The following is a 26,313-nucleotide window of genomic DNA, read 5'->3' on the forward strand; positions in this document are numbered from 1 at the left end:
GCTGATTAAGACTCTATTGACAGGTTAGAGAGAGCAGAAGATCACATGGCTAAATGAAAGGGACTTCAGAGTCAGCTCTTGCGGAATTGGTTTTGTTCTGAAGTGTTGAGGCAGCTGAAGGGTAGGCCTACCATGGACAAGGCACAATAGTGAGCACCAGCTCCTATGCCATCCAAGCTGTTACAATGGATTGCCTAGGTCACAAAGTTGCAGTTCAACATTGGAATGTTTTGACAAACATATTTTTGGGTTGTTTTTTTTTCTCCATCCAGACCTTGCTTGTCCAGGATCCACGGTGGGCGTCTCCCCACCTCCTCCACTTACCTGACCACTACAACATCATCTTCCAGTACTACCACAAGAAGGCCTGTACTGCCTGCAAAAAGGTGCCAAAGGACCCAGCACTCTGCCTCGTCTGTGGCACCTTTGTGTGCCTCAAAGGGCTGTGCTGCAAGCAGCAGGGGATCTGTGAATGTGTTTTGGTGAGTGGCCCTGCTTTTTCGAAGGCCATATTAGACTATATCTGGAAAAAAACAGCATGGTTTTCATACCGTGTTTAAAAAGATGTCTTATTCATTGGGTGGCCCGACGTGCTTAATTTTTAGGTCATTGATGGATATTATTACTTGCTTGGTTGGTGCTGCTGTGTGTGCAGTGACTAGGTGAAGAGATTGTTCATGTCTGTCTTTAGCACTCTCAACACTGTGGCGCAGCAACAGGCATCTTCCTATTGATCAACGCCTCTGTCATCATCATCATCCGAGGGCATCGCTTCTGCCTGTGGGGCTCTGTTTACCTGGATGCCCATGGAGAGGAGGACCGCGATCTACGGTACGAACACACTCCATAGACACAATGCCGCACACTTCTTCAGTTTCATATCTCACACAATGATCTTGTCAGGTTCTCACATGAACGGTTGATGTGGTGGGGACCATGCTGATGATTGAAATGATTTGCTTACATTTTTACAATCTTTTTGCAGTCGTGGCAAGCCCCTGTTTCTGTGTGTGGAGAGGTATAGAGTACTGCAGCAACAGTGGGTTTCGCACACCTTTGATCACATTAACAAGCGCTGGGGACCTCACTACAATGGACTGTAAGGTTACCTGAACCCACACCCTGATGGAAAAGAATCTCTTTGGCTTATGTGTCTGCCTCTGTTAAACATATAGGAATCTTATCATGTGATATAAGCAAATATGCAGTGAGTGTGTCACTGCCACAGCCTTGGATTATGTGGAGTTTGGTGTACAATCATGCCTCAAGACTAAGTGTGTGTGTGTGTGTGTGTGTGTGTGTGTTTTATTTAAGTGGATTTCAACAGGGAGAAACCTGAAAGCACAACTTTGCCCAGTTAGTTTGGAAGATGTTTTGAAGGCAGGCAGTTTTTTTTCACAAAAACATACTCAGATTCGAGTGAATATTTGTACACTGATTGGCTTACAGGTTGAGTTCGAACTACTCTATTTGGAGTATATAGAATGACAGATTTGCCCCTGGTAAGGTTAATGATTATCATCTTTGTCACCATGTACAAATTGATGCATATCCCTAATTTTTTGACTTCGTACTGCTGGCATGAGTTTAAAGCTCTTGATAAGTATACCAATTGTAAATTGTGTGCTCAGTGTGTGTGTGTTGGGACATTCTGGTAGGTGACACAAGTCCACTCATCAACAAAGAGTTTATTGCAGTTAAGCAAAGGCAATTAAAAAAAAAAATCATCCTCAGGTATAATTTCTTTGCTGCAGTTTTAAAATACCTTTTTAATATTTTTAATAAATGTTGCTGCTCATTGTTCAAATAAGTAATTTTACCTTTGTAAAGATTATTTTTGTTTTCTTTTTCTAAGAAATTAAGGTTTTGTTTTTGGTAGATGGCTGATAACAGGTTGTTGATTCTAGCTCACTGCAAGGTTGAGGGAGACAGTCATCTCTATTGGTCTTTGCAGTCCTGCCTTTCACTACGCCTCCGGCCCGGGTCCCTGAGGAAACTCAATGCCCACTCACCAGTCTAGCAGAGTACATAGAAAAGACTGTTGTGGAGTATATCTGTCCAATGTAATTGGCATGCTTTTCCTAAAATCTCCATTGCTCAGAATGTCATGTGCAATGGGATTTTGCTATAGTTAAATGGAAATATTTTTATTTCAAAGTTATTGTACTGATATGGCTTTCTTTAAGGGAATGGGAATCATTTCATCCTTTGTGCTGGTGAAGAATTCTGCAGTTTTAGAGTACAGTTTCATTTATTTTTTGGGGCCTGATTTTCACATTTCCTTTTAGTCTCTCTGTAAAGTTATGGTAAATGTATATGGGCTCATAATGCAAGATCCCATCTTTTAAATAACCATAGGTAAAGACAAGAAATTGGGAAATTGTTGATGATAATAGATGTAATTGTAGGTGGTTTTGCAAAGTATAATAGCGTTAACCTTAACAAATTTGTCATTCATGTAATCCACACTTGTGGTCCAATTATATCATTTTCTATACTTTCAAATAACAGTTTATTTGTATGCTTTTGATTGCCAAAAGTTATAATTCCAGTATATTTATAAGGACAACTATTTCCCCATGCCTACATTTCTCCAAGTTTAAATTATTATCTTGGGTCATGGATGCTTTCCAATGTTAGACATCAGACTTCAACCATAATACACAATGTATGCATGACATTGTTTTTTTCATTCACACTTTTTGAGTTTTGGGTCTTAAATGCTTTGTAATTTCAACTATGTCGCCAACTGGATGAGTAGATGGGTAGATGAGTACATCTGGATGAGTAGATCCACTTGTGCGTGCAAGATAACTTTTAGTGAAAAACAGCACATTCAAATCCTTGGGTGATTTTATTCTGGTGAAAGTATTTTGTGAATTGCTGGTCCACATCGTGCTCGAAGGAGGAATCTTTTAGGAAATATTTATTTCCATCCACGCATGCTGCTTATCTGTCTACTCTGAGTTTCCCTTCCCTCTTTTTTTTCCCCAGTCCCCTACTTTGTAGCCTACATGACTGCAACAAAATATCCAATAAGTGATGGGTGTACGTTCTAATTGAAAGTTCTTTGTTCTCCTATATGAATGAAAATCAGAAGGTATACAGTACATTACTGTAGGTGCTGATTCAGGCTTTCTGAGTTGGATCAGAAGGTGTGACTTGGACATTTATTGCAAAATGTAACATATGTTAATAAAATATAAACACACTGACTCGTTTATCTTCATTCTCCATGCTGATGTCATTTAGATTCGATATGGAACAAATGTATATCCTATTTTTTTTATTTTTTATTCTCCGGTGGGTTTGTGTTGTCGTTCCATTCAGATGATTAACATAATTGGCCTGCAGCAAAGCCCCTTGTGCTTCCTTTGTCTACTCAGGCCATTAACTATGATTTCTCAGGACCTCAAGTTGAAATTGAGGTTAGCTCCATGGTAACCCTTAAAGATGGACTATGCAAAAAATCACTCAATTTACTGTTCGAAATTAGGAAAACTAGTTTGTGACAAAACAAGCAAGTACAGTGTAGAGAATCATTGTACCATCGCAACAGCTCTGAAATATATTTTCCCATAACCAAAATTATTGTATTTTCAGCTGTTTGAATCTGGTGCACACAATTTAAAGTAAGAAAAGAAGAATCGTTAAGAACGGTAAGCATAGAAAATGGTGCACATAGCACAAATCTACTGCTTCTCAGACTTGCTTTCATTGAGTGACTGATCTAGAACTACCATTTCTATGTGAATTTGTTCAGGTTGCCCAAAAAACGTACAATATTGCCTCTTAGCACTAATATGTACATCCTGCTCTTACAGTCAACCATGCAGTCGAGCTGGGAGAATAAACTAAACAGTCCAAAATGGAAAAGAATAATACACATCTATTCAGCCACAATTTGGGGCTGAAAATAATTATTTTCTATTTGGACAGTTTTTAGTTTATTCTCACAGCTCAACTCCATGGTTGACTGTAAGAGCAGGATGTACATGTTAGTGCTAAGGCAATATTGTAACTTGATATTATTTCTCCCAACTTCAGACACATGGTCAAAGTTCTGCTCTGGTCATATGGTGAAAACTGTCATTTGTATTTCATTTTTGTGAAATGTATTGTTAGTGCTGACAATGTTTCCATGTACATGATCACATACGCCTACTACCTCACAAAATGTCAAAGAACATACTGTAATCGAAATTAAACACATTACATCATTGATTCAGATTTTTCTACTTGTCACAGTGAATTTTGTCTCTGGGCATTGCAGAAATGTGCAGATAGAACAGATCATTGTTCTGGGACTGGGAGCACTATGGATCATTTACTCATTGGCTTCTTCGACTGAATATGATTTAATGTACAACTTGAAATAATTAAGAATTTGTTCTTAACTGACTTGCCTAGTTTTAAAAAAATTAACTTAGCCTATACTTTCAGTCTCCATGGCCTGTGGAACACATCTGTGAGAATTAAAGAGAGAAACTCAGTTTTAAATTAGAGAAAAACAACTAGACAGAGTCCTATTCACAATGCATCATTGCAAGCCAAATAGGAACTATGAATGACAGCAACAGATTATATTGTGCACTGGATGAAAACTGGGTTGAAGTTTCAAAGACAAAAGGCCTCTCAACGTACTGTACAAAGCCTCTATGTCATGGCATCATCTCTAATTAGTGGAATTTGTCAGACATGCAGATGATGCCAGCAGGGAATCCTAAGAGTTGTTAAATAGTTAGCTAAACCAAGGCCTTTTTCTAAAATGGAGCTTTTCTCGCACGCTCTGACCACACGAGCACTAAAACACCCGCCACAGGCATCCCTACATTTGAGGAACTTGTTGGTTCCGTGCTTTGGTAAGATCTTATTTATACATGTTTTATTTTTTTTGTAAAGCATTTTGTATGTGCTATATTACATTAGTCTAAGTAAGACATATACAGAATGAAGAAATAGCCTGCAGAGCAAGTAGGTTAGGGTATATTATTTCCTCTCAATTGCTTATCAAGTTCCTGTTAATAATTAAACCCTTGACGGGTGATTGTGGTTAGTGAGAAAACCGAGAAAATCAGTTCGGATATGTCGCTATGGACGGTAAGGTACAGAGAAAGTGTATTAATTGGATGATGCTTGTCTACATTATGTTAAAAACGTTTGTCATAGTGTAGTTACAAACGTCGAAATGTCGTTCATTATCTCCGCATTCCTGAGATGGGGATGCCTGTGTTTGAACTGGCCATGTCATGTGTCGCAAATTTATCAAATTGAAAGGAAAATGTGTTGTTAGTTTTTTTTATGTCTGTCAAGATGTTTAATAAGTTCTCATTTGTTTAAGAGTCTTTTCTACCATGTAAAACATTTTCAGGGTTCGGGTTCACAAATGGAAATACAGACGCAGCAAAGACAGGGTAAGGCTTTAATAAAAAATATATTCAAAATACATGACTGCAATATTTTGAAAATAAATGTAAATAGTCTGAAAGGAAATCAAGTTGTTATTTTTTTCTTTAAGCAGCAGTACCAAAAACAAACATATGACTACAGTACCTAGCAAAGAATAAATTGGCTGACATGAAGATTACAGAGGCTTTAAAGGCCCATTGCAGTCAAAAACGCGATTTGCTTACGTGTTAAATACACTGAGTGTACAAAACATTAGGAACACCTGCTCTTTACATGACAGACTCACCAGGTGAATCCAGTTGAAAACTATGATCCTTTATAGATGTAACCTGTTAAATCCACTTCAACCAGCGTAGATGAAGGGGAGGAGACAGGTTAAAGAAGCCTTGAGACAATTGAGACATGGATTGTGTATGTGTGCCATTCAGAGGGTGAATGGGCAAGACAAAAGATTGAAGTGCCTTTGAACGGGGTATGGTAGTAGGTGCCAGGCGCACCGGTTTGTGTCAAGAACTGCGACGCTGCTGTGTTTTTCATGCTCAACAGTTACCTGCGTGTATCAACACTGGTCCACCACCCAAAGGGCATCCAACCAACTTGACACACAACTGTGGGAAGCATTGGTGTCAACACGGGCCAGCATTCCTGTGGAAAGCGTTTGACACCTTGTAGAGTCCATGCTCCGATGAATTGAGGCTATTCGGAGGGCAAAAGGTGGTGTAACTCAATAGTAGGAAGGTGTTCCTAATGTTTTGTACACTCAGTGTTTATTTCCACACTATGAAGTTGGAATAATACTGTGAAAATGATAATGCCCTTTTAGTGTAAGAGCTGTTCGAAAGTGCGCCTGAAATTTCAGCCTATTTAGGTGGGATGGAGTTTTGGCCTGCCTGGTGACATCACCAGGTGGTAAATTAGTCAATAGACCAATAAGAAAGAGAGTTACAAACATCTCTGCCAATAACAGCAACTTTTTGGTTTTCCCTTCCCCACTCAGACCACTCCCAGGCGGTCCTAGCACAATTTTGAGAAATTGCTGTTTGCTAAGAAGCTGTTTTTGTTAGGCTTGGCTACTGCCTTTTACAAACTCATGTCGCATTTTAACCTATATTATAAAATACAGCACACATGGCATACATGTACAGTATTGACGATAGGGTGTGTCGTTTTTACTCAATGCTCAGGATACATGGAAACACTGAGGAAAATCACCTCAAGGCAAAAGAGTTTTTCCACCTACACGGCAGGATATGGTGAGAGACCAGATCAGATACTCAGTTCTTCCCACTTTGGCTTTCACCACTACATATCATACAGTTAGCCTTAGCCTCCTACTGTACAACCATCCTGAAGTCTCGCCAGTTTACATTCTGTTTCGCTACACGAAACGAGAGTGCAGCGTTCAGGATGGTCATGGATCAGGCTATCATACAGTGTCCTGTAGTATGATATTAGTGTTACAGCAGTACCTAGTGTGCCTATGGCAGCACAGAAGTACTTACCTGTAAATGATGAGGTTTGAATAGTGGGATGCAACACATTTCATCTCCACCACTGTAATCTCTCCATGACTGTGGTCACTGGTCAGACAGGGTTATGGCAAGGACATGACGATTCAAGTTTGACATGTTGATGAAGGTTTACAGTGCTGTGAAGCCCATTCATATCCCCTTAACAGGGATTAAAGTTGGGAAGAACTGAGTATTTTTGCAACAGACCATGTAAAACTTACCAGTCAGCTTGGGATATAGAGTGTGTGTGAGTTAGATTCTCCTCTTACACCTTGCACTCTGGTTCCAGTCCAGTGTGGAAGGTAATCTGTGTTAGTAACTGGTCACATGACCTGTAACTGCCACCATGTCCACATATCACCTGTTTGGTTGTGCCTATGAAGAATCATAGTGATTTTGTGAACCATGCTAAATATACCTATACGGTATATGCACAGTAGCTGATGAAACACATTGTCGAGCTAGTGGGAAATACATTGCATGTTGTGTTGTCACATCTACTGGCTCCAATGTTGAGTGTAGAGGTCGACCGATTAATCGGAATGGCCGATTAATTAGGGCCGATTTCAAGCTTTCATAACAATCGGAAATCAGTATTTTTGGGTGCCGATTTCCGATTATTGTTTTTATTTTTTATTTTTTTGCAACCGCACAGTTAACTAGTCCAACGCTCTAACCATTGCACTCCACCAGTAGCCTGCCTGTTACGCGAATGTAGTAGAAGCCATGGTAAATTGCTAGCTAGCATTAAACTTGTCGTATAAAAAACAATCAATCATAATCACTAGTTATGACTACTGATCCAGTTTAGCAGGCAATATTAACCAGTTGAAATTGTGTAATTTCTCTTGCGTTCATTGCATGCAGAGTCAGGGTATATGCAACAGTTTGGGCTGCCTGGCTCATTGCTAATTATTAATTATTACGTAATTATGACATACATTGAAGGTTGTGCAATGTAACAAGAATATTTAGACTTAGGGATGCCACCCGTTAGATAAAATACCGAACGGTTCCGTATTTCACTGAAATAATAAACGTTATGTTTTCAAAATGAACGTTTCCGGATTCGACCTTATTAATGACCAAAGGCTCGTATTTCTGTGTGTTATTATGTTATAATTAAGTCTGATTTGATAGAGCAGTCTGACTGAGCAGCAGCAGGCCCGTAATCATTCATTCAAACAGCACTTTCATGCGTTTTGCCAGCAGCTCTTCGCAAGCACAGTGCTGTTTATGACTTCAAGCCTATCAGCCTAATGGCTGGTGTAACCAATGTGAAATGGCTAGCTAGTTAGCTGGGTGTGCGCTAATACTGTTTCAAACGTCACTCGCTTTTAGATTTGGAGTAGTTATTCCCCTTGCGCTGCAAGGGCCGTGGCTTTTGTGGAGCGATGGGTAACAATGCTTCGAGTGTGGCTGTTGTCTATGTGTTCCTGGTTCGAGCCCAGGTAGGGGCAAGGAGGGGGACGGAAGCTATACTGTTACACTGGCAATACTATAGTGCCTATAAGAACATCCAATAGTCAAAGCTATATGAAATACAAATGGTATAGAGAGAAATAGTCCTATAAATACTATAATAACTACAACCTAAAACCTCTTACCTTTGGATATTGAAGTCTCATGTTAAAAGGAACCACCAGCTTTCATATGTTCTCATGTTCTGAGCAAGGAACTCAAACGTTAGCTTTTTTACATGGCACACATTTTTACATGACACGTATTACTTTCTTCTCTAACACTTTGTTTTTGCATTATTTAAACCAAGTTGAACATGTTTCATTATTTAGTTGAGGCTAAATTGATTTTATTGATGTTTTATATTAAGTTAAAATAAGTGTTAATTCAGTATTGTTGTAATTGTATTATTACAAATAACAAATAAAATAAAAATCGTCTGATTAATCGGCATCGGCTTTTTTGGTCCTGCAATAATCGGTATCGGTATCGGCGTTGAAAAATCATAATCGGTCGACCTCTAATTGAGTGCATTGTAAACTCCTGGCTAATGCTTTTGGCTTTATCCTTCAATGATGCCGAGTGCACATAAATATGTAATACATTTATAATGTTTTATATACATCAATATGTTAGCTGGGTTATCCAACTGCATTTTATGCATGCATTGAGAGCATTGCATTCTTTACGACGTATTTTTTTTCTCCCACATGTTGTTGACACAGTGTCGTAGACAATGAGTAACCAGAGCCTTGCCATCAGGCAGTTCTGGTGTCCTGTTCTGCGAGAGCGCTCTTTTGTTGTCTCCCAGACATTGGTTTATCGCACATCCGTTTGGGAAAACGGTTGTAGGAACATTTTCTCTCTCATTGCTGTGGTGATAAGATATACAGTATTTTGCTGTTAATACACAATAGTCTCAGGGGTCGGGAATATATCAATCTCTCGATTTTGGGTTTATATGAAAACAGATCACGTTTGTTGTTAATGTATGAATTATTTGCATGGGTTAGATTCAACAACGTCAGTTCAATTTCAAATCTGATCTATTCACGGTATACTGACAGTTATCTGTATGAAATGGAAGCTGTTGAGGCAGCGGTTATCTTTTGTGTTCAGTCTGTGTGATCGTCTTTTATCTCTGTGTTCCCCCTGGGCTTTGTACTCATAGCAACATGGCTGCTGGTGTTTGTTGCTCATGTGAAATAAGTCTCGTCCTTGCTGCTAACCATTCAACAAATGAGTACAATGCATTGCAACACACTGCAATGTAGCCTATGCAATTTAAGTACCACTAAGACATTACACAACTGCACATTAAATCTAGTATTTTAGCCATTTAGAATTTTAATGAAGATCAAGAGTTGTCTGAATCCAAAGTCAGGTATTTTATCAAGAGTATGTCAGTGAGGTAGAGTTAATTTACTGATTGGAGACATGTGTGGGTCACATGACCTCGTAACTATCCAGAACTTCCTGGTTACCTGTGTGCAACCTGAGAGGCTTCATATCTACCTCGTTTATGACTGGATACATCTGGCACCTGAATATTTAAAACTAGATCACATTGCTGATTACTACTGGATGCATTATTGATCGCTGCTGATTAGCATGATTTGGTCAGGGACATGTTGCTAGGGTAGACACAGAGACACACTTTTAGCAGAACGTGATAGGGAATCAACTGTCACAAACGAGGTATGCATGGGCTATTGAAGCTTTTTTTTTTACCTGAAAATATTTTTGAGAGTTCAGTTTGAGATTCAGAGTGGTATACCGTACTGTACGTATGTTATGTAATGTTTGAGTTGAAAGGAGATGTGAGATTTCTGATTAAGGATGGATGATGTTCTATTGACATGTTCTCTTTTGTGTTTATCTCAGCGTTCTTGTTATGCTACCGGTGCTTATTGTCAGTGTGATGTTTGACATTCAAAAGGAGACGTTAGAGAGGTGTAAAGGGTTATGTGTAGCGTTGTATTTCATTTCATTCATAGTGTGTGTCTTTAGTGATCTGAAGTTGATATGTAAAATCTGATCTAAGTTCATGCTGTTTTCCTTTCAACAAATGATTTTCAAAAATATATATTTCAGCCACCAATTGAGTATTTTCATGAGAACAACACCAGCTGGACTGGCAATAGGTTACTAATGCAGATCCGAGACTTGAGCTTAGTTTTGAAGCACCAGGAGAAAGTTGATATACTAGACTGGGTGTCTGATGCTTCCAGCCACTTTGGTCACACAGCTGCTCTCTAGCAATATGAGCCTACTGTTGTTACAAAAGCCTGGCATAGATGGCTAGGCAACAAGGGAACCACAATGTATTCAATGCACTGAGACTCAAAGATGCTTGGAAACAAAAATGTTTCCATTCGTTTTGAGGAATCAATGGCTCAAAAATAGCTTTTTTGACCTTGTTGATGCACAAGGCATGTGTGATTTACTGTATTTGAACGGGACTGAGCAGGTAGATTGGTTTCTGGATGATCGGTGATGATAGTGTTGTTTTTTTTACTGAAGTTGGACAGTTGGGGAAATGATTAGGCGGTCTCGCCTATTGTCTCCCGCTTGTCCATGCCATGTTTGGTTTCTTTGAGGATGGACAAATTGAAGGACTTCAGCCACCACTTTGCTCTTTATGTTTATACATCTCCTCAAATGACTGTTATATCCATCTAGTGTCAAGCCATCACTCACCCTGCTCCTATGCCAATTCATAAATCTATCCACGCTGGTGCAGTGACAGAGAGGCCTGGTGGTCCAAATATCGTTATTTGTTTTTCACGTGAACCGCTACTCAAAATAAATGCTCCCCCGTCTCCCTCAGGGTCAGTCAACCTCTGTGATACATTGCACTTTATGTGACAAACTGAAGGGATGGGAGAACTGAACTCCCTCCACTGAGAGTATCAATCATTCAGGGAATACGGAATACATACATATGTAAATACGTTTTCCTGATCGTTCGCATCGTACAACTGCTCACTCAGGTGTGTGTTTTGACACCTCTTGCTTTGCACCATTAACCCATTATATCTGTCATGTTGGTTATGACCCACTGTATATACCCCAGAGTGATTTATTACAGGCCTAGCCCCTCGGATTTGATAATAGGGATTTATCCTTCATTTATGACGCTATGGGGTGGTTTCCTAGATACAGATTAAGATTAAGAATCTCCATTGAAAATGCTTTTTAGTCCAGGATTAGGCTTAGTCTGTGTCCGGGGAAAAAGCCCCTCATTATGCAGTTACTTAGTATGATTTGAGCTTGACCTGTCATCGGATAAAGACACCAAAGTCAGATTGAAAATGATACAACGAAGAGAAAAAAAATAGAAATTGTTTTAGAAAACTCTTTCAGTTTGATTATGTGTGGAGCCTTTGGGGGCGGGGTTGGTTCTGTGGTAGACACAAGCACCAGTCAAGTTAATCTCAGGCCAATCCAATTGATTCTGAAGAGATTGTAGTGTTCTTAGTGGCGTGTTCTTCGGCATAGACTGGGTCCCTGTTGTGCGCGCTAATTCGGCGTCCCAGTGCAATGCTGCTTGTTACATGTCCTCCCGGGGATAAGCGAGCGTCATCTGTGTGGGTCTTGTTTTACTATGAAACACCTTAGTCATTTGTGTGCACTGCCCAAGGCCTAATGAGTCAGCAGAAAATAACAGTCCCGATGTAAGTACCGTCGTATGGTTTGTATTTTGCTTTCTCTTCATCAGTTTTAAATCTGTTAAGCGCCTCCCATGGCCAAATAGATGTGTCATTGAGCACAGTCAGTGGTGAAGTAATCTACTGTATGACATAGCAAGCTGTTAGGATCTATGCTGTTGATATATCGCTAGTGAGAAAGTGTGTTTTGGTGGAGCGTTACATGCACATCAGTGTGGTTAAAGCCACATGCGTGATGTTTTGAAGCTAAGCTTAAAGCTATGGTGACACATTGCCTGCCATCTTTCCTTGATTAGCAAAGCTTCCCCTAGAGAGGAGGAAAGTGTTGTCAGGGATGCATATTTAGTTCCAATGTGTGTACATGAATGAAGCATTTCTCTTGGATCTCTATTATTCAATGTAGGAGATCGCTGTATGGACTATACCCTTACAAGGCCAGTATGATCGGTCTGGAGAGCCTGGCGGATCCATCGGGTGACTGGGACATTGCGGAGACCATCGGTAAAGGAACCTATGGTAAAGTCTACAGAGTGAACAACAGGAAGGATGGGAGTCAGGCAGCAGTCAAAGTCCTGGACCCAATCAATGTAAGTAATTGCAAAAGACATACAATCAATGCATGTGCCACCTTGTGCATGGAGCATAATTGCTATGGATCTAACAAGTTTAGGTGCTCTCCCGCCTAGAATTGTCAACCCTGACCTGTGACAACACTAAACCAAACAAATGAATAAAGGAAATCATCTCTGTTTTTCTTTACTATTGTTTGGCTTGTCTCAGTATACCAGGCATACAAACAGAGTAAGTTTCTTTGCTTATTTCCCTGTACCTGCCTACCCCTCCTCCTGTACCTGTCCCTGTGTTTACTGTTCCCTAGTAGATTCCCCAACTATAGTGGCGTGTCAAGGGGGTGGCCCAGGCTGGCCACACCCCTCCACTGAAATCTGATTGGCCACCCCGGTGGCCCCCCAGAAATTCTGAGATCTCATAGGCCGTCTGTGAATACATTGACTGACAGCAAGACTCCTCAATCTCACCAGAGAAAGCATCCGAGCGAGCGAAACAGCCCTATGTCTTAGTATGTGTAGCCCATGTATCTGATGCTGTCTGGACATGCCATACTCTTTTTGGCCAGACAAAATAAGATACATGACCTACATATACTAAGACAGAGAGGCGATGTTTGCCTCACTCCGATGCTTTCTCTGGTGAAATAGATTCAGCCTCTTGTGAATTATGCCCCTTCCGAATTATGCCGCTTGTGAATTAGCCTCTTGCGAAAATTATGAAACACGGATACACACGAAGGAGAAATTTCTACCTTTCTTTCTCTTTTTATTGTAAAACATTTTGGGGATGCCGCCACTCTTTTGGCTGAATGTCATTAAACTTATGGTGTTTGTAATAGAGTTTACCTTTCCATTCAAATGGCGGGTGCACAGTGCCCTGTTCAGATGCTGGACCTATTTTGGAGTGGACAAAAGTATACTTTGAAGTGATTTTGTTTGACAGTCAGATGAAAACTTCATGACTCATTGTGTTCATGACAAATGAAAAGGTAATACATTTGTACAGTGAAATTCCATGTCTTTACTATAAAGCACATTAAACATTTTCATAGGAGGTCCTGTAGAAAGAATTGAGACCCCCCCCTCGAATGACCCTGTATAATTCGCACACACCTTCCATGCAGACACTTTATCAATACTTTTGGAATTGATTTATGATTTATTTTAACAGGGAAATGCACCAAACCTAAGCTGAAGCATTACAGCTGTTGAACCATCATAATTATATTGTAAAAACCAATTTGATCGATTAAGGTTCAAAATGTTATGGCCCCCTGTAAACTGAGCTTGTGGCCCACCTTGGCCACCCCCATTCAGAATGTTCTAGACACGCCACTTCCCACCTGTTTCCTCTTTCACCTATTTTCACTCCATTTCTACACCCGCTTTCCACGGTCGTCCTAACCAGTCGCTGTGTCCACGTTCCCCATTATGCATGTGCCGCTCGCTACCTTAGTGATGTGCAGTTAGTTGCCAGACCTGTCTGTGGTGCAGATGCCTGGGGCCATGGGCCCTGCAGTTGCGCCATGTTGTGTGTTTGTGAGATTCAGGGCTGAGTGCTTGTTTATGATTGTGTCGGTGCTCCAATCCCTCTTGCGACTCTCTTTGCTAACCCCCTGCTGCAGCTCCCTGCCTGGCCGGTTATGAAGATGCAGCTGCTTCCATGCTCATTCCTCTCCTTGATTAGACCGCTGACAGTATATTTCACACATCCAGGAGGAGGAATTCTGTCTCTGTGACGCTTTCTCTTCCACTGAGATTTAAACTGATTTAGAAGAAGCTCAGCTGGTACTTCTGACCAAGAACTAGTTTCCCCTGTGTTTAATGGTTCCGGGCTCTGATTGAAGGTGTTTTAGCTTCCTTATAATCTAATTTCAACATCCTTTTTTTTATGTCAGAAGTGTCAATACAGTTTGTTGTGTGACTTATGACAAATATCCTCCTTCAAAATGGTGTGTTGTCGCTGATGTAAATGTGTCCTCTTTGACAAAGGATGTTGATGAGGAGATTGAGGCCGAGTACAACATCCTGAGGACCTTGTCCAACCACCCCAACGTGGTCAAGTTCTACGGCATGTTCTACAAGTCAGATGACCTCTCAGGCGGACAGCTCTGGTTGGTTCTAGAGGTGAGATCCCCTGGGTTATTCTGTCTCACTTATGAAGTAAGACTTTGCCCAGCTTTATACAGTCCTGTCAAATACTGTATATCTATAACATCTCTACATCTTTAGCACTACACATATGGAGTTAATCATTAAAGTGCTCATACTGTATGACTTTTCACAGGAGGAAATATAACCCAGTGGTGTTTGCATGTCAAACATTACAGTCTGCTTGTGCTCAATATAAGTAGCTGCACTTTATCTCTCTCCTGTGTTACGTCTCCTCCACTATGATCACGTAGTCTTACAGCTGTTGTCTGTTTAAGAAGTAGAAGGATCACAAACAGTAGGTTTGCTTTATATCACGGCAGTGAAATCCATCGCAGAGCTGAGAGGAGGTCACCCTCCTACACTGGGAAAAATTGCATGTTTGAAAAGCTCTGGAAGAAAGAGCCGTGACACCAGTCTAGTTGTGTATGTGTGGGAGGGATGGCTCTTGTGTAATGAATCATAATCTAGAGTAGTGAGTAATGGAGGAGCCACTGTTCTCTCTGTCTCTCTCACTCACTCTGTCTCTCTCACTCACTCTCTGTCTCTCTCTCACTCTCTGTCTCTCTGTCTCTCTGTCTCTCTCTCTCTCTCTCTCTCACACACACAGCTGTGCAACGGGGGCTCAGTCACCGATCTCATCAAAGGCCTGCTCATGCGGGGCCAGCGACTGCTGGAGCCCGTTATCGCATACATCTTATACGGCGCCCTCTTGGTGAGATGGCCAACTGCAAAACGCCTAATGACGGAAGGGGGTGGCATCCACACACAGTGGGCAGGGGATTGACTCAGGTGGTGGCGGGGTGTGGGAGTAATAGATTTCCATCCCTTTAAACACCAGGGGGAGCTCTTTGATATGCATGGCAGTAGACAGCTTTATTTGAAACACATTCAAATTGTACTAATCACAAACCGTTGATAATGGGGTTACTGATGCTTATTAAGCCCCCCTTTGCTTTCCTCCTCACGCCTGCCAGGGTCTCCAGCATTTACACAACAACCGGATTATCCATCGTGACGTCAAAGGAAACAACATCCTTCTGACCACCGAGGGAGGGGTCAAACTTGTTGACTTTGGTAATGGCTTTTGTTATCCTGTTGTGGGTGCACTTTGGCTAATTGATGGCTTGTAGAAAGAGATACATGCATATTACAGGGAGGCTCTGGGAAGTTGTTTGTTGGCTCTTTCTTCTGTCTGGGTCTTTGTTTAACAGATGACTTATCATTAATAGTTGGAAGTTAATCCATGTTTTTTTTTTTTGTCCACAAAAAAGCCTGTGATATTATTGGTAAAGACTATAAGATGAATACGAGCATGTGGAGATCAATGCTTCGATGCAGTCCACATCTTGCTTCCCCCCCTACCCTATGTAACATATTTCATGGACCATAGCTTAACCTAAGGCTATTATTGCTAATTTAAATTGCATTATTTGATCCTTTGCATATAAAAAAGAAAGCTGTTCTAGCAAATGACTCTGAGTTGCCCCGGGCATGTTTATGTCCTTGTGTGTTGGGAATGAAGTGGACTCCTGCTGATAAAAATCTGTCCCACTTAATTTGAAATTATTATTGCCAATTTATGTTGGTATGGCAGGTTGCCCCACCAAATGATATGCCATATTGCTATTGATTGATTCACACACACTTTCCCTCTGTAATTCACAATCATGTAATATGCACATTACAGCATATTAAACAACTGTTAATATGTAATTATTACAGGCTGTAATGTGGTATAACACAAACAATCTTATTTTGCACCAAACACCGATGCTCTGAGAATGAGGTGATTTATTAATTAGCTTGTATTCTATCCAGGTGTCTCTGCTCAGCTGACGAGTGCACGTTTGAGGAGAAACACATCCGTTGGCACTCCCTTTTGGATGGCACCTGAGGTTAGCCTTTTTTTGACATGCCCAACTAAACCACTTTGCTTGCAATTACATGAGAACACTAAGCACCAAAATATCCTACATGATGACACCATTGAGTTGCATTAGATGTGCTATGTGGACTGTAGAGCGAGATAGACGAGTGACTATGTACTCTGCTGAGGCTGTTTAATATGTAACACCCCCTTGTCATTGTGCATTCCCCTCCACGCGCCCTGCTCTTGAGGTCGCCCCAAGGTTAATAGCTGGGAGTCTGCTGCCCCAGCTTACTGTTTGGCAGAAATGAGGCATGATGATTGGGCTGGTAGGAGGGGTCCTCAGGGGCAATTAGAATAAAGGAGGCTGTTCATTTTGGTCTCAGTAATGATTTTTGACAGTGAGAGAAGGGAGGCGCAATACTAGTTGCAACGCACATTATCTGATGAATGAATTTAACTGTACCCTTTTTAAATCAACATTACAATGTGTTTTTCAAACACAGGCAATTATAAAATGACTTTATCGTCTCCTGCACTGTTGCCCAAAACTCATCGGATTTCAGCTCCACAAAAATGAAAGTGGCCGTAATGAAGTCCGTACCTCGCTGTTGTAAAAACATTATTGTCATATCATCATGGACAGTAAGAAACATGGCAGCAACTTGCATGATAAGTGTCCACCTGCTTGTGTCATGCTTGTCCTGCCTGTGTCGTCCCAGGTCATCGCCTGTGAGCAGCAGTATGACTCCACGTATGACGCCCGCTGTGACGTGTGGTCACTGGGCATCACAGCCATAGAGCTGGCTGATGGAGACCCCCCGTTGTCTGAGATGCACCCCGTCAAAGCCCTCTTCAAGATCCCACGGTAAGGCACTAGAGGGCTCCCTCTGCACATGGCTGGCTGGGGCAGACCAGACACGCAGCAGCAGTTGCGCTCTCGTAAGAAGCTTTTGATTTTGGCTGGAGGACAATGGTAAACTGAATTTAAGAGGGGATCGTCACAGAGCCCTTTCTCTGAAAAATTATGAAATGCCAAATGTGTCAAGAAATTTAAAAGATTCTTAATGTAATTTTGTGTGGTCATGAAATGCAGGATAGACCTGGTATAAATGAATTAAATCAAGGAAATAATTAGCCTTCTACAATCCGTGTTTCCAAGCTACAAGGCTAGATTGTAAACTCAATTGAAAATTGCAGAATGATAAATTGATCAGAACTGATCAAGAGTTAATGGAACAACATTTGGCCTTACCCTTAAATATGTTATTTCATCTAAAAACTCTCCTCTGATGTGTTCACAATTTCTGATGAATGATTATTTAAAAGCTCTGATGGTACAAGTGGCTGACCTTTTACTATTGGCACAATCATGCAATTATCTCTCAGTTTGGTGAGGATGTGCCCTTCTGATTGCAATTTGCATTGGTGATTAGCTCCATTCACATTGAGATGAGGCTGTCACCAGCCACCCATCACGGTGTTATCTCCACCCCACCAAACCTGATGAGAAACAAGCATGCATCGTGTTGCTGTAGTAGTTATGGGAACCACAGCAGTGGTTTATCACACCAAACTCGAAGTGAAAGGTAAAACAGGTCACAGCAATTACAGGCTCAGAGGAAGCTGTCCTGGTCAAACGAACGCTCCCGAATCACAGAGCCTGGAATAACACTCTACTGGGTCTGTGGGGAAGCATGCATTCAGTCATCTGATTTGATAGGATGGAACCTTTTCAGTGGGATGTACACCTAAATTCTGTATTGTGCTGAGTTGGTGATTGGCCTGTTTTGGTAGAAGGATGAAAACAGCAGACAGTATCTAAAGTAGATGCAGCTATTGATACAGTACCAGAGCAGGTTTTGCATTCTGTGTGAATGACTTGAATTGCCCTTAGATGACATTCCCTAGAGGTCGTGATAAACAATGGAAGGGCATGTACAGTTCTCTTCTGTTATCATTCATCCATTTTTCTTTATCACCTTTTAATGAAATAATTTGACTTTATGAGAGATTTGGAATATGAATAGAGTTAGACACGTGCAGCAATCTACCATTGTTAAGACTGGGGATTCTTTTTCAAAATCAAAATAGATATTTGGCCCTGGCCCATAAATCTTTTGAATTAGGACCTTTGGCTGGGCGGCGCCAGGATAAATCACAGTGCGGGCACACTGAACCGTGAAATGATTCTGTTAACATGTCATCTGTCTCAAATATATTTTCCCATCAATGCAACAAGGCAGCCAAACTAATAAGGGAAGGTTGTCTGACAGTGTCTGTCTGTTGTATGTGCGTTCTATTTGAAACAGAGGACATGTGTTACAAAAAGGTGTACCTGTGTGTTACACTTTTATTCTGCACTTTGAGCACAGAAATTATAGTGATACGCAATATATTGCTTTAATGTTTGTATTGAGGTAGATTTAATGATTGTATTGAGGTAGATTTAATGATTGTAATGAGGCAAAGTTAATGATTGTAATGAGGTAGACTTAATTATTGTAATGAGGTAGATTTAATGATTGTGATGCGGTAGATTTAATTATTGTAAAATTAGGTTGATTTAATGATTGAAAAATGAGGTTGATTTAATGATTGTAATGAGGTATATTTAATTATTGTAAAATTAGGTGGATTTAATGATTGTAATGAGGTCGATTTAATGATTGTAATGAGGTCGATTTAATGATTGTAATGAGGTCGATTTAATGATTGTAATGAGATCGATTTAATAATTGTAATGAGGTAGATTAAATTGTTGTTTCCTGTGAGTATTACAATCATGCTTTAGTTGCTCTTTAAATTGCCATAATCAGTGGCTTCTCCTGATAGAGTATTGTCCTTGGGAATAATAGGTTTTATAAAAAATCCCACGGACACAAAAACATGCTATATTTAAGCAATAAGGCTCGAGGGGGTGTGGTGTATATGGCCAATATACCACCGCTAAGGGCTGTTCTCATGCATGACGCAACGCAGAGTGCCTGGATACAGCCCTTAGCTGTGGTATGTTGGCCATATACCACAAACCCCCAAGGTGCCTTATTGCTTTCATAAACTGGTTACCAACGTAATTAGAGCAGTAAAAATACATGTTTTGTCATACCCGTGGTATAAAATAAAGCCAATCAGCATTCAGGGCTCGAACCACTCAGTTTATAATTCCTTATGACATAATATTGTATGTCTTTGCACACATTCTTGTATTTCCATCTCACAATCCACTCAATGGCACACTGTATTTATTAATCTGCAGTGTAAATCCTAAAATTATTCCTATGAGTAGGACATTACCATGACAAACATGGTCTATATTGGGTATAAGCAACAGATGTTTTTTGAAATATTGCAATAACTGCATATTCAATGTCACCATCTAAATCTAGTTGATGCTTCTGTCTGGCTTCACCTACAGTTGAAGTCGGAAGTTTACATACACTTAGGTTGGAGTCATTAAAACTCGTTTTTCAACCACTCCACAAATTTCTTGTTAACAAACTATAGTTTTGGCAAGTCGGTTAGGACATCTACTTTGTGCATGACACAAGTAATTTTTCCAAAAATTGTTTACAGACAAATTATTTCACTGTATCAAAATTCCAGTGGGTCAGACGTTTACATACACTAAGTTGACTGTGCCTTTAAACAGCTTGGAAAATTCCAGAAAATTATGTCATGGCTTTAGAAGCTTCTGATAGGCTAATTTACATCATTTGAGTCAATTGGAGGTGTACCTGTGGATGTATTTCAAGGCCTACCTTCAAAATCAGTGCCTCTTTGCTTGACATCATGGGAAAATCAAAAGAAATCAGGCAAGACATCAGAAAAAAAATTGTAGACCTCAACAAGTCTGGTTCATCCTTGGGAGCAATTTCCAAACACGTGAAGGTACCACGCTCATTTGTACAAACAATAGTTCGCAAGTATAAACACCATGGGACCACGCAGCCGTCATACCGCTCAGGAAGGAGACGCATTATGTCTCCTAGAGATGAACGTGCTTTGGTGCGAAAAGTGCAAATCAATCCCAGAACAACAGCAAAGGACCTTGTGAAGATGCTGGAGGAAACAGGTACAAAAGTATCTATATCCACAGTAAAACAAGTCCTATATCGACATAACCTGAAAGGGCGCTCAGCAAGGAAGAAGCCATTGCACCAAAACCAACATAAAAAAGGCAGACTATGGTTTGCAACTGCACATGGGGAAAATATATTTTTGGGGAAGTGTCCACTGGTCTGATGAAGCAAAAATATAAGTGTTTGGCCATAATGACCATCGTTATGTTTGGAGGAAAAAGGGGGAGGCTTGCAACCCAAAGAACAGCATCCCAACCGCGAAGCACGGGGGGTGGCAGCATCATGTTGTGGGGATGCTTTGCTGCAGGAGGGACTGGTGCACTTCACAAAATAGATGGCATCATGAGGTAAGAAAATTGTGAATATATTGAAGCAACATCTCAAGATATCAGTCAGGAAGTTAAAAGCTTGGTCGCAAATGTGTCTTTCAAATGGACAATGACCCCAAGCATACTTCCAAAGTTGTCAAATTGGCTTAAGGACAACAAAGTCAAGGTATTGGAGTGGCCATCACAAAGCCCTGACCTCATTCCTATAGAAAATGTGTGGACAGAACTGAAAAGGCGTGTGTGAGCAAGGAGGCCTAGAAACCTGACTCAGTTACACCAGCTCTGTCAGGAGGAATGGGCAAAAATTCACCCAACTTATTGTGGGAAGCTTGTGGGAGGCTACACAAAACGTTTGACCCAAGTTAAGCAATTTAAAGGCAATGCTACCGAATACTAATTGAGTGTATGTAAACTTCTGACCCAATGTGATGAAAGAAAAAAAGCTGAAATAAATCATTCTCTCTACTATTATTCTGACATTTCACATTCTTAAAATAAAGTGGTGATCCTAACTTACCTTAAACAGGGAATTATTACTAGGATTAAATGTCAGGAATTGTGAAAAACTGAGTTTAAATGTAATTAGCTATGGTGTATGTAAACTTCCGACTTCAACTGTATATCCTTTTGTGATGTAGCTGGCAGCATGTGAATCCTGGGTTGAGATCTGAGAGGGTTCTGGTGTTTTTGGCTGGCTCAGGACTATGCCCTTCGCTGTACTACATTATCTCCATGTCATACAGCAGATGGAGTGGCCTTAGGGTGTGGACTCACTGTGTAGATAAAACAACAGCACCATTAACGTAGCCAGGCCTCTGGGGCCATTGACACTGGGGCTGAGCACAGGCAGGACTCCTGCAAGCCACGTGATAGAGCTTTAGATTTGTGGTGGGAACTTGCACAGATGGTATCCCTTTCACAGCGAACCAGTGTGAAGTGATGAGTGGAGTTCAGATCGCTGTCAGGGAAGCTGCTCTGCTCCACCACTCCATTCATACCTGCTGCTTGCTCTTTTCCACAGATAGCATCACATAGAAAGAATTGTATTGATTCCAACACCATTGTAAATCACTATTAACAGTAAAGTAAGGCCAGCCCGGGAGCCAATCTGTTGTAGATAGATCTCCAAGAGCCAATCACAGATCCTCCTCTACGGGAAACAGATTATATGGCCTACAGCATATCATGATGAGAAGATTGGATGTGATTTTGCCTGCTTTATAGTATGTCATATATGTGGGGCCCATGGTTATCATGAATGTGGCTAATGGAGCATGTAAAAGGGTAAAGCTGTAAAACGGTTAACTGCAGAATTAATTACGGAAACTTGAGACGATGCTCTCAGATATTCAATATGTGGAAAGGTTAATTGCTTGAGCCAATATTCTCCATGCTGTATTTGCCAAACCCAGAGTAAAGTCCTGTGTAAAGTCATAGGGAGATGTGTACCTAAAAAGCCTGTGAAGGTTAAAGGGAATTGGCAAAGAAGTCCAATGCTGTGTTTATTCGCCCAGATCCCAGTGGATATTAGCAAAATACAGTGAACTCCGAAAGTATTGGGACAGTAAAATTGTTTGCTGTTGTTTTGGCTTTGTAATCCAGTACTTTGGATTTGAAATGATACAATGACTATGAGGTTAAAGTGCGGACTGTCAGCTTTAATTTGAAGGTATTTTCATCCGTATCTCACGAACCGTTTAGAGATTACAGCACTTACAGCATACAACAAAAAATCTGTCACTATCCCAATTCTTTTGGAGCTCACTGTATGTAACTGGGCTTGTGTCTGTCTGAAGGGAGATGTGAAGTGAGGAAGATAATGTGTGTAAATGATGGGTTGTCAGAGCCAACAAAGGCTAATGAAATCATAGGGCAACCAGTGTTCTGGCAAGAAGCAATAACCCAGCCAAAAGCCACAGGTAATGTAAAGGTTACAGAGCAGAACAGTCAAGACTGAAAGACATCGCTACCATTTTTACTGTTTTCTTTTACCAATACTGTTCATCCATTTTGGAATGTATTTGATAAGGGTCCGATTTTGAAATTGACACCTGACCATCAGCAGCACAGTATGCAGGCCTTGGTTCAATGTTAAATGTAAACTTAAGTTTTAGCAGAATGTAAACTGTGATTCTTGTATTGTAATCTTGACATTCAGGCTTGGTAACATTTTGGTGATTTTTATGCACATGAAAGGCTGGGGTTAGGGTTGGGGTTAAGATTTATGCTTACTTTTCTATAAACTGTGAGTCTTTGAGATTGAGACACGTTCATTTCAAAGTAAACTAACACAGCTTTTGGTACGTACTTTTCACAACAATTGTTTGGCATTTTGTATGTGGAAGATTACTATTGGCTATATGTCAACTGGTCAATCCATCATAGTCTCTAAATCCTTGTTCACATTGGCAGTTTGAAGTGAATTATATCCCATTTTTTTTGCATATCCGATTCGAATCTGTTCTTTTTCCTGCAGGAAGAAGTCATCTTATCTTTTGAGGCTTTAAAAGTGTTCTTACACTATGATTCTGAACATTCAAAGAAACTGGGAAATGTCCATGGCAGGCATTGTTGTTACGTTAGCTTGCTACATAACCTCTTGAGTGATAGGAAGCACGAGCACCACCACTAATCAGCCTGCACCACTGCTCACACCCGTCATTACAACTAGCATAGCCATGTCAACAAATGACTGCTGTCTGAACACTCATAAATCCGTTTTGGTCACGTCACTTGCTGTTTGGACAGTCAATAATCCAAAACGGATTTGAAAAACAAACTTGATTTGAGCATTAAGGCCTGCAGTGTGGACAAAGTTTTAGAATATTGCTGGATACTGTTTGTATCTCTCTGTGGGACCTTTTTATGACAAACGATCAGTGGTCATTTTTCAAATGTCTTGTAATGATGAGTCACGCTATGGTTTATAAACGAATGTAGTTACTTTGCCACAATTATTTTTCAACATTGTGTGGTCATTTGTTCTGGAAACTCCTCACGGGTTGTTCTGAGAAATGTAGCAGTAATAGAACACAGGCTGGAAAGGTTTCTGACCTAGTTATGTTATATATATTTTTCAAATAATATTGGATTGTTTGTGATTATCCAACAGCTATCTTAGAGAAAATGTATTGCACTGACTACTTGTTATCCCTCATTCAATATCCTATTGTTTTTAACATAATCTAATACACATCTGACCGTTTCGACCTCTGAGGTGATAGGAAATTGGGGGTGTGACATTGGTTGTGTTTAGAATGCCTCTGTCTGTCTGTTATGCAGTTATTCCATGCAGGCACACTGATGTGCCCTCACAGTCTATCCTGTAGAGAAAAATGTTGCAGCACTTTTCCGTGTTCATTCATGTGTGCTCAACAGAACTGCCGGTGCTCTCTGATGATAGATGAGCTGGAGTTTGAGCGGTTGGCCCACAGAAGAAGTCTTTCTCGTGTTTCCCGTAGTGCCGCTCTTTAGGCCCTCAAAGTTCAAACACTGCCAGATAGTGTCTTTATTTGATGATGCACTGTGCGTACTCTGGGTTCCCCAACTGGTGGCCATCCTATAAACAAATAAAACCAGGATATCAGCTCCAAGTGATTTCAATTTTGTAAATCTGTTCCCCAGTATTCCCACACGTAATAGTGAGACACGTGATTGTATACAAATATAAGCAATGTTTGAAATGATTATGTTTTAGTCAAATATTATATCTGTTTGGGCTTCTTGCGATCAATTTGTAGTCTACAAATGATTTGTATTCATGTTCCGGCCCCCCGAACATCCGCTCAAGACAAAATCAGCCTGTGGCTGAATCTAGTTGATTATCCCTGCTATGCTCTAAAACTATATCTACTGTATGACATTGGCTGTCAGGATTCATGGAAATTATCTGACTGTTTTTTATATCTATTAGGTAAATGGGAAGAATTATGAGCTCTGCATACGAAGTATCATATTCACGAGCATGCTTTTTTGTCTTTTTTCTGAGCTTAGTAGCAGACTTAGGGCTTCAAAAGTGGAGCTGAGAACTACTGATTTTGACTCAATCCACTTTGACACACGTTTGACAGCACAAGGAGTGCCCCGACCTAAATTTAAATAAGCCAATTGTGTTTACAAAATGAGTCAGTGCTCCCATATATACTGGAAAGAAAAATGCCTGGTTTTTCTAAGCACAATGAGGGTACTTGACAGTGTTATCACCAATGTGCTGGTGTATTGACTTTGTAATATATAAGCAGTGCAGTGGTACAACATCAAGGCAAGAGCATTGCTGCAGGCTCATATTATATTTTGCATTGAAGCAGTCCATTACTAGGCTTTGATCTGCACTTCAGAAAGGACTGTCTGTCTGACTCTGAGTCTCTATCACAGACGTGCGTGACTTAGTGCTGGGAATAATGACACATTTCCTCATTTAATAGGCTCCCATATGTGTGTAGCATAAAGCTTTGTTATTGATAATGTTTTCTTATCATATAAATTAGAACCATTTGTTCTTGGTTGTTTTTTTGCATGCCTTAGATGTACAAAGCTGGCTGCATTTTAGAAATGAGTTGATGATACTTTGAAAATTCAGTTTGAAAGCTTAAGTGTACAAAAGCACCCTATCCAAATGGACAGTATGAGCAAAATCATAACTTTGATCACTATCTTCCCCATTACATTATTTCTTTATTTTCTTTGATGAGCATGTTTTGAACATGAAGAATGGCAACGCCCTGTTGTTGAGCCTTGGTACTGCCATGGCTCCGTCCCGATTTCATCCACTGAACTAGTCTTGAGGTGCGTGCCTCGTTATAGATGGTCTCTTTAAATGCTGCTGACAGAGGTATTACTGGCTCCCATAATGTTGGCTCCTGCTGGCAGATGCTTCCTGTCAGACAGTTGAGGAGCTGTTATCATTTTTCACTGACTATACTCAGCACTCAAATTATACCCAACCATTCTGACGCTCCAGTCTCATGAGAACTATCGTGTTTAGGCCGACAACAACACCATCAGTAACTTAAACATTTCAGTTCAATGTAAAAAATAAAAAATAAAAATAAATAAAAAACTGCATATCCAGGAATGATGATTTTTTTGTGTTGTGTGTTCGTTTCAGAAACCCTTCCCCTACGTTACGCAACCCAGAGGAGTGGTGCAGAAGCTTCAGTCACTTCATTGCCCAGTGAGTAACCTGCTCTTTCTATAACAATGAAGTTGCTTCCTGCTGAAATGAATGTCTTCCTCTACATTTACTTACACAGTAATGAAG

The 26,313-nt window shown here is 40.5% G+C and overlaps 2 protein-coding genes across 5 annotated transcripts in view; both read left to right on the plus strand.

The window, feature by feature from the left end:
- The window catches only part of ubr3 (ubiquitin protein ligase E3 component n-recognin 3), a 45,458-nt gene extending 42,243 nt beyond the window's left edge, over window positions 1-3,215 (plus strand). For all 4 annotated transcript variants that reach the window (XM_021597131.2, XM_021597132.2, XM_021597133.2 and 1 more), the window contains 3 exons: window positions 273-482; window positions 692-831; window positions 986-3,215. In XM_021597131.2, coding sequence (XP_021452806.2) covers window positions 273-482; window positions 692-831; window positions 986-1,103 — 468 coding nt within the window. In that variant the 3' untranslated portion in view covers window positions 1,104-3,215. The remainder of the gene's footprint in view (window positions 1-272; window positions 483-691; window positions 832-985) is intronic.
- Window positions 3,216-4,915: 1,700 nt separating this feature from the next.
- Window positions 4,916-26,313, plus strand: part of myo3b (myosin IIIB) — a 113,382-nt gene continuing 91,984 nt past the window's right edge. The window contains exons 1-9 of the mRNA XM_021597137.2: window positions 4,916-5,100; window positions 5,372-5,414; window positions 12,456-12,639; window positions 14,614-14,748; window positions 15,383-15,487; window positions 15,750-15,849; window positions 16,594-16,670; window positions 17,365-17,510; window positions 26,161-26,226. Of these exons, the coding sequence (XP_021452812.2) occupies window positions 5,094-5,100; window positions 5,372-5,414; window positions 12,456-12,639; window positions 14,614-14,748; window positions 15,383-15,487; window positions 15,750-15,849; window positions 16,594-16,670; window positions 17,365-17,510; window positions 26,161-26,226 (863 nt within the window). The 5' untranslated portion in view covers window positions 4,916-5,093. The remainder of the gene's footprint in view (window positions 5,101-5,371; window positions 5,415-12,455; window positions 12,640-14,613; window positions 14,749-15,382; window positions 15,488-15,749; window positions 15,850-16,593; window positions 16,671-17,364; window positions 17,511-26,160; window positions 26,227-26,313) is intronic.

The sequence above is a fragment of the Oncorhynchus mykiss genome, chromosome 3 (genome assembly GCF_013265735.2).
Source record: "Oncorhynchus mykiss isolate Arlee chromosome 3, USDA_OmykA_1.1, whole genome shotgun sequence".
NCBI classification, from domain to species: domain Eukaryota; kingdom Metazoa; phylum Chordata; class Actinopteri; order Salmoniformes; family Salmonidae; genus Oncorhynchus; species Oncorhynchus mykiss.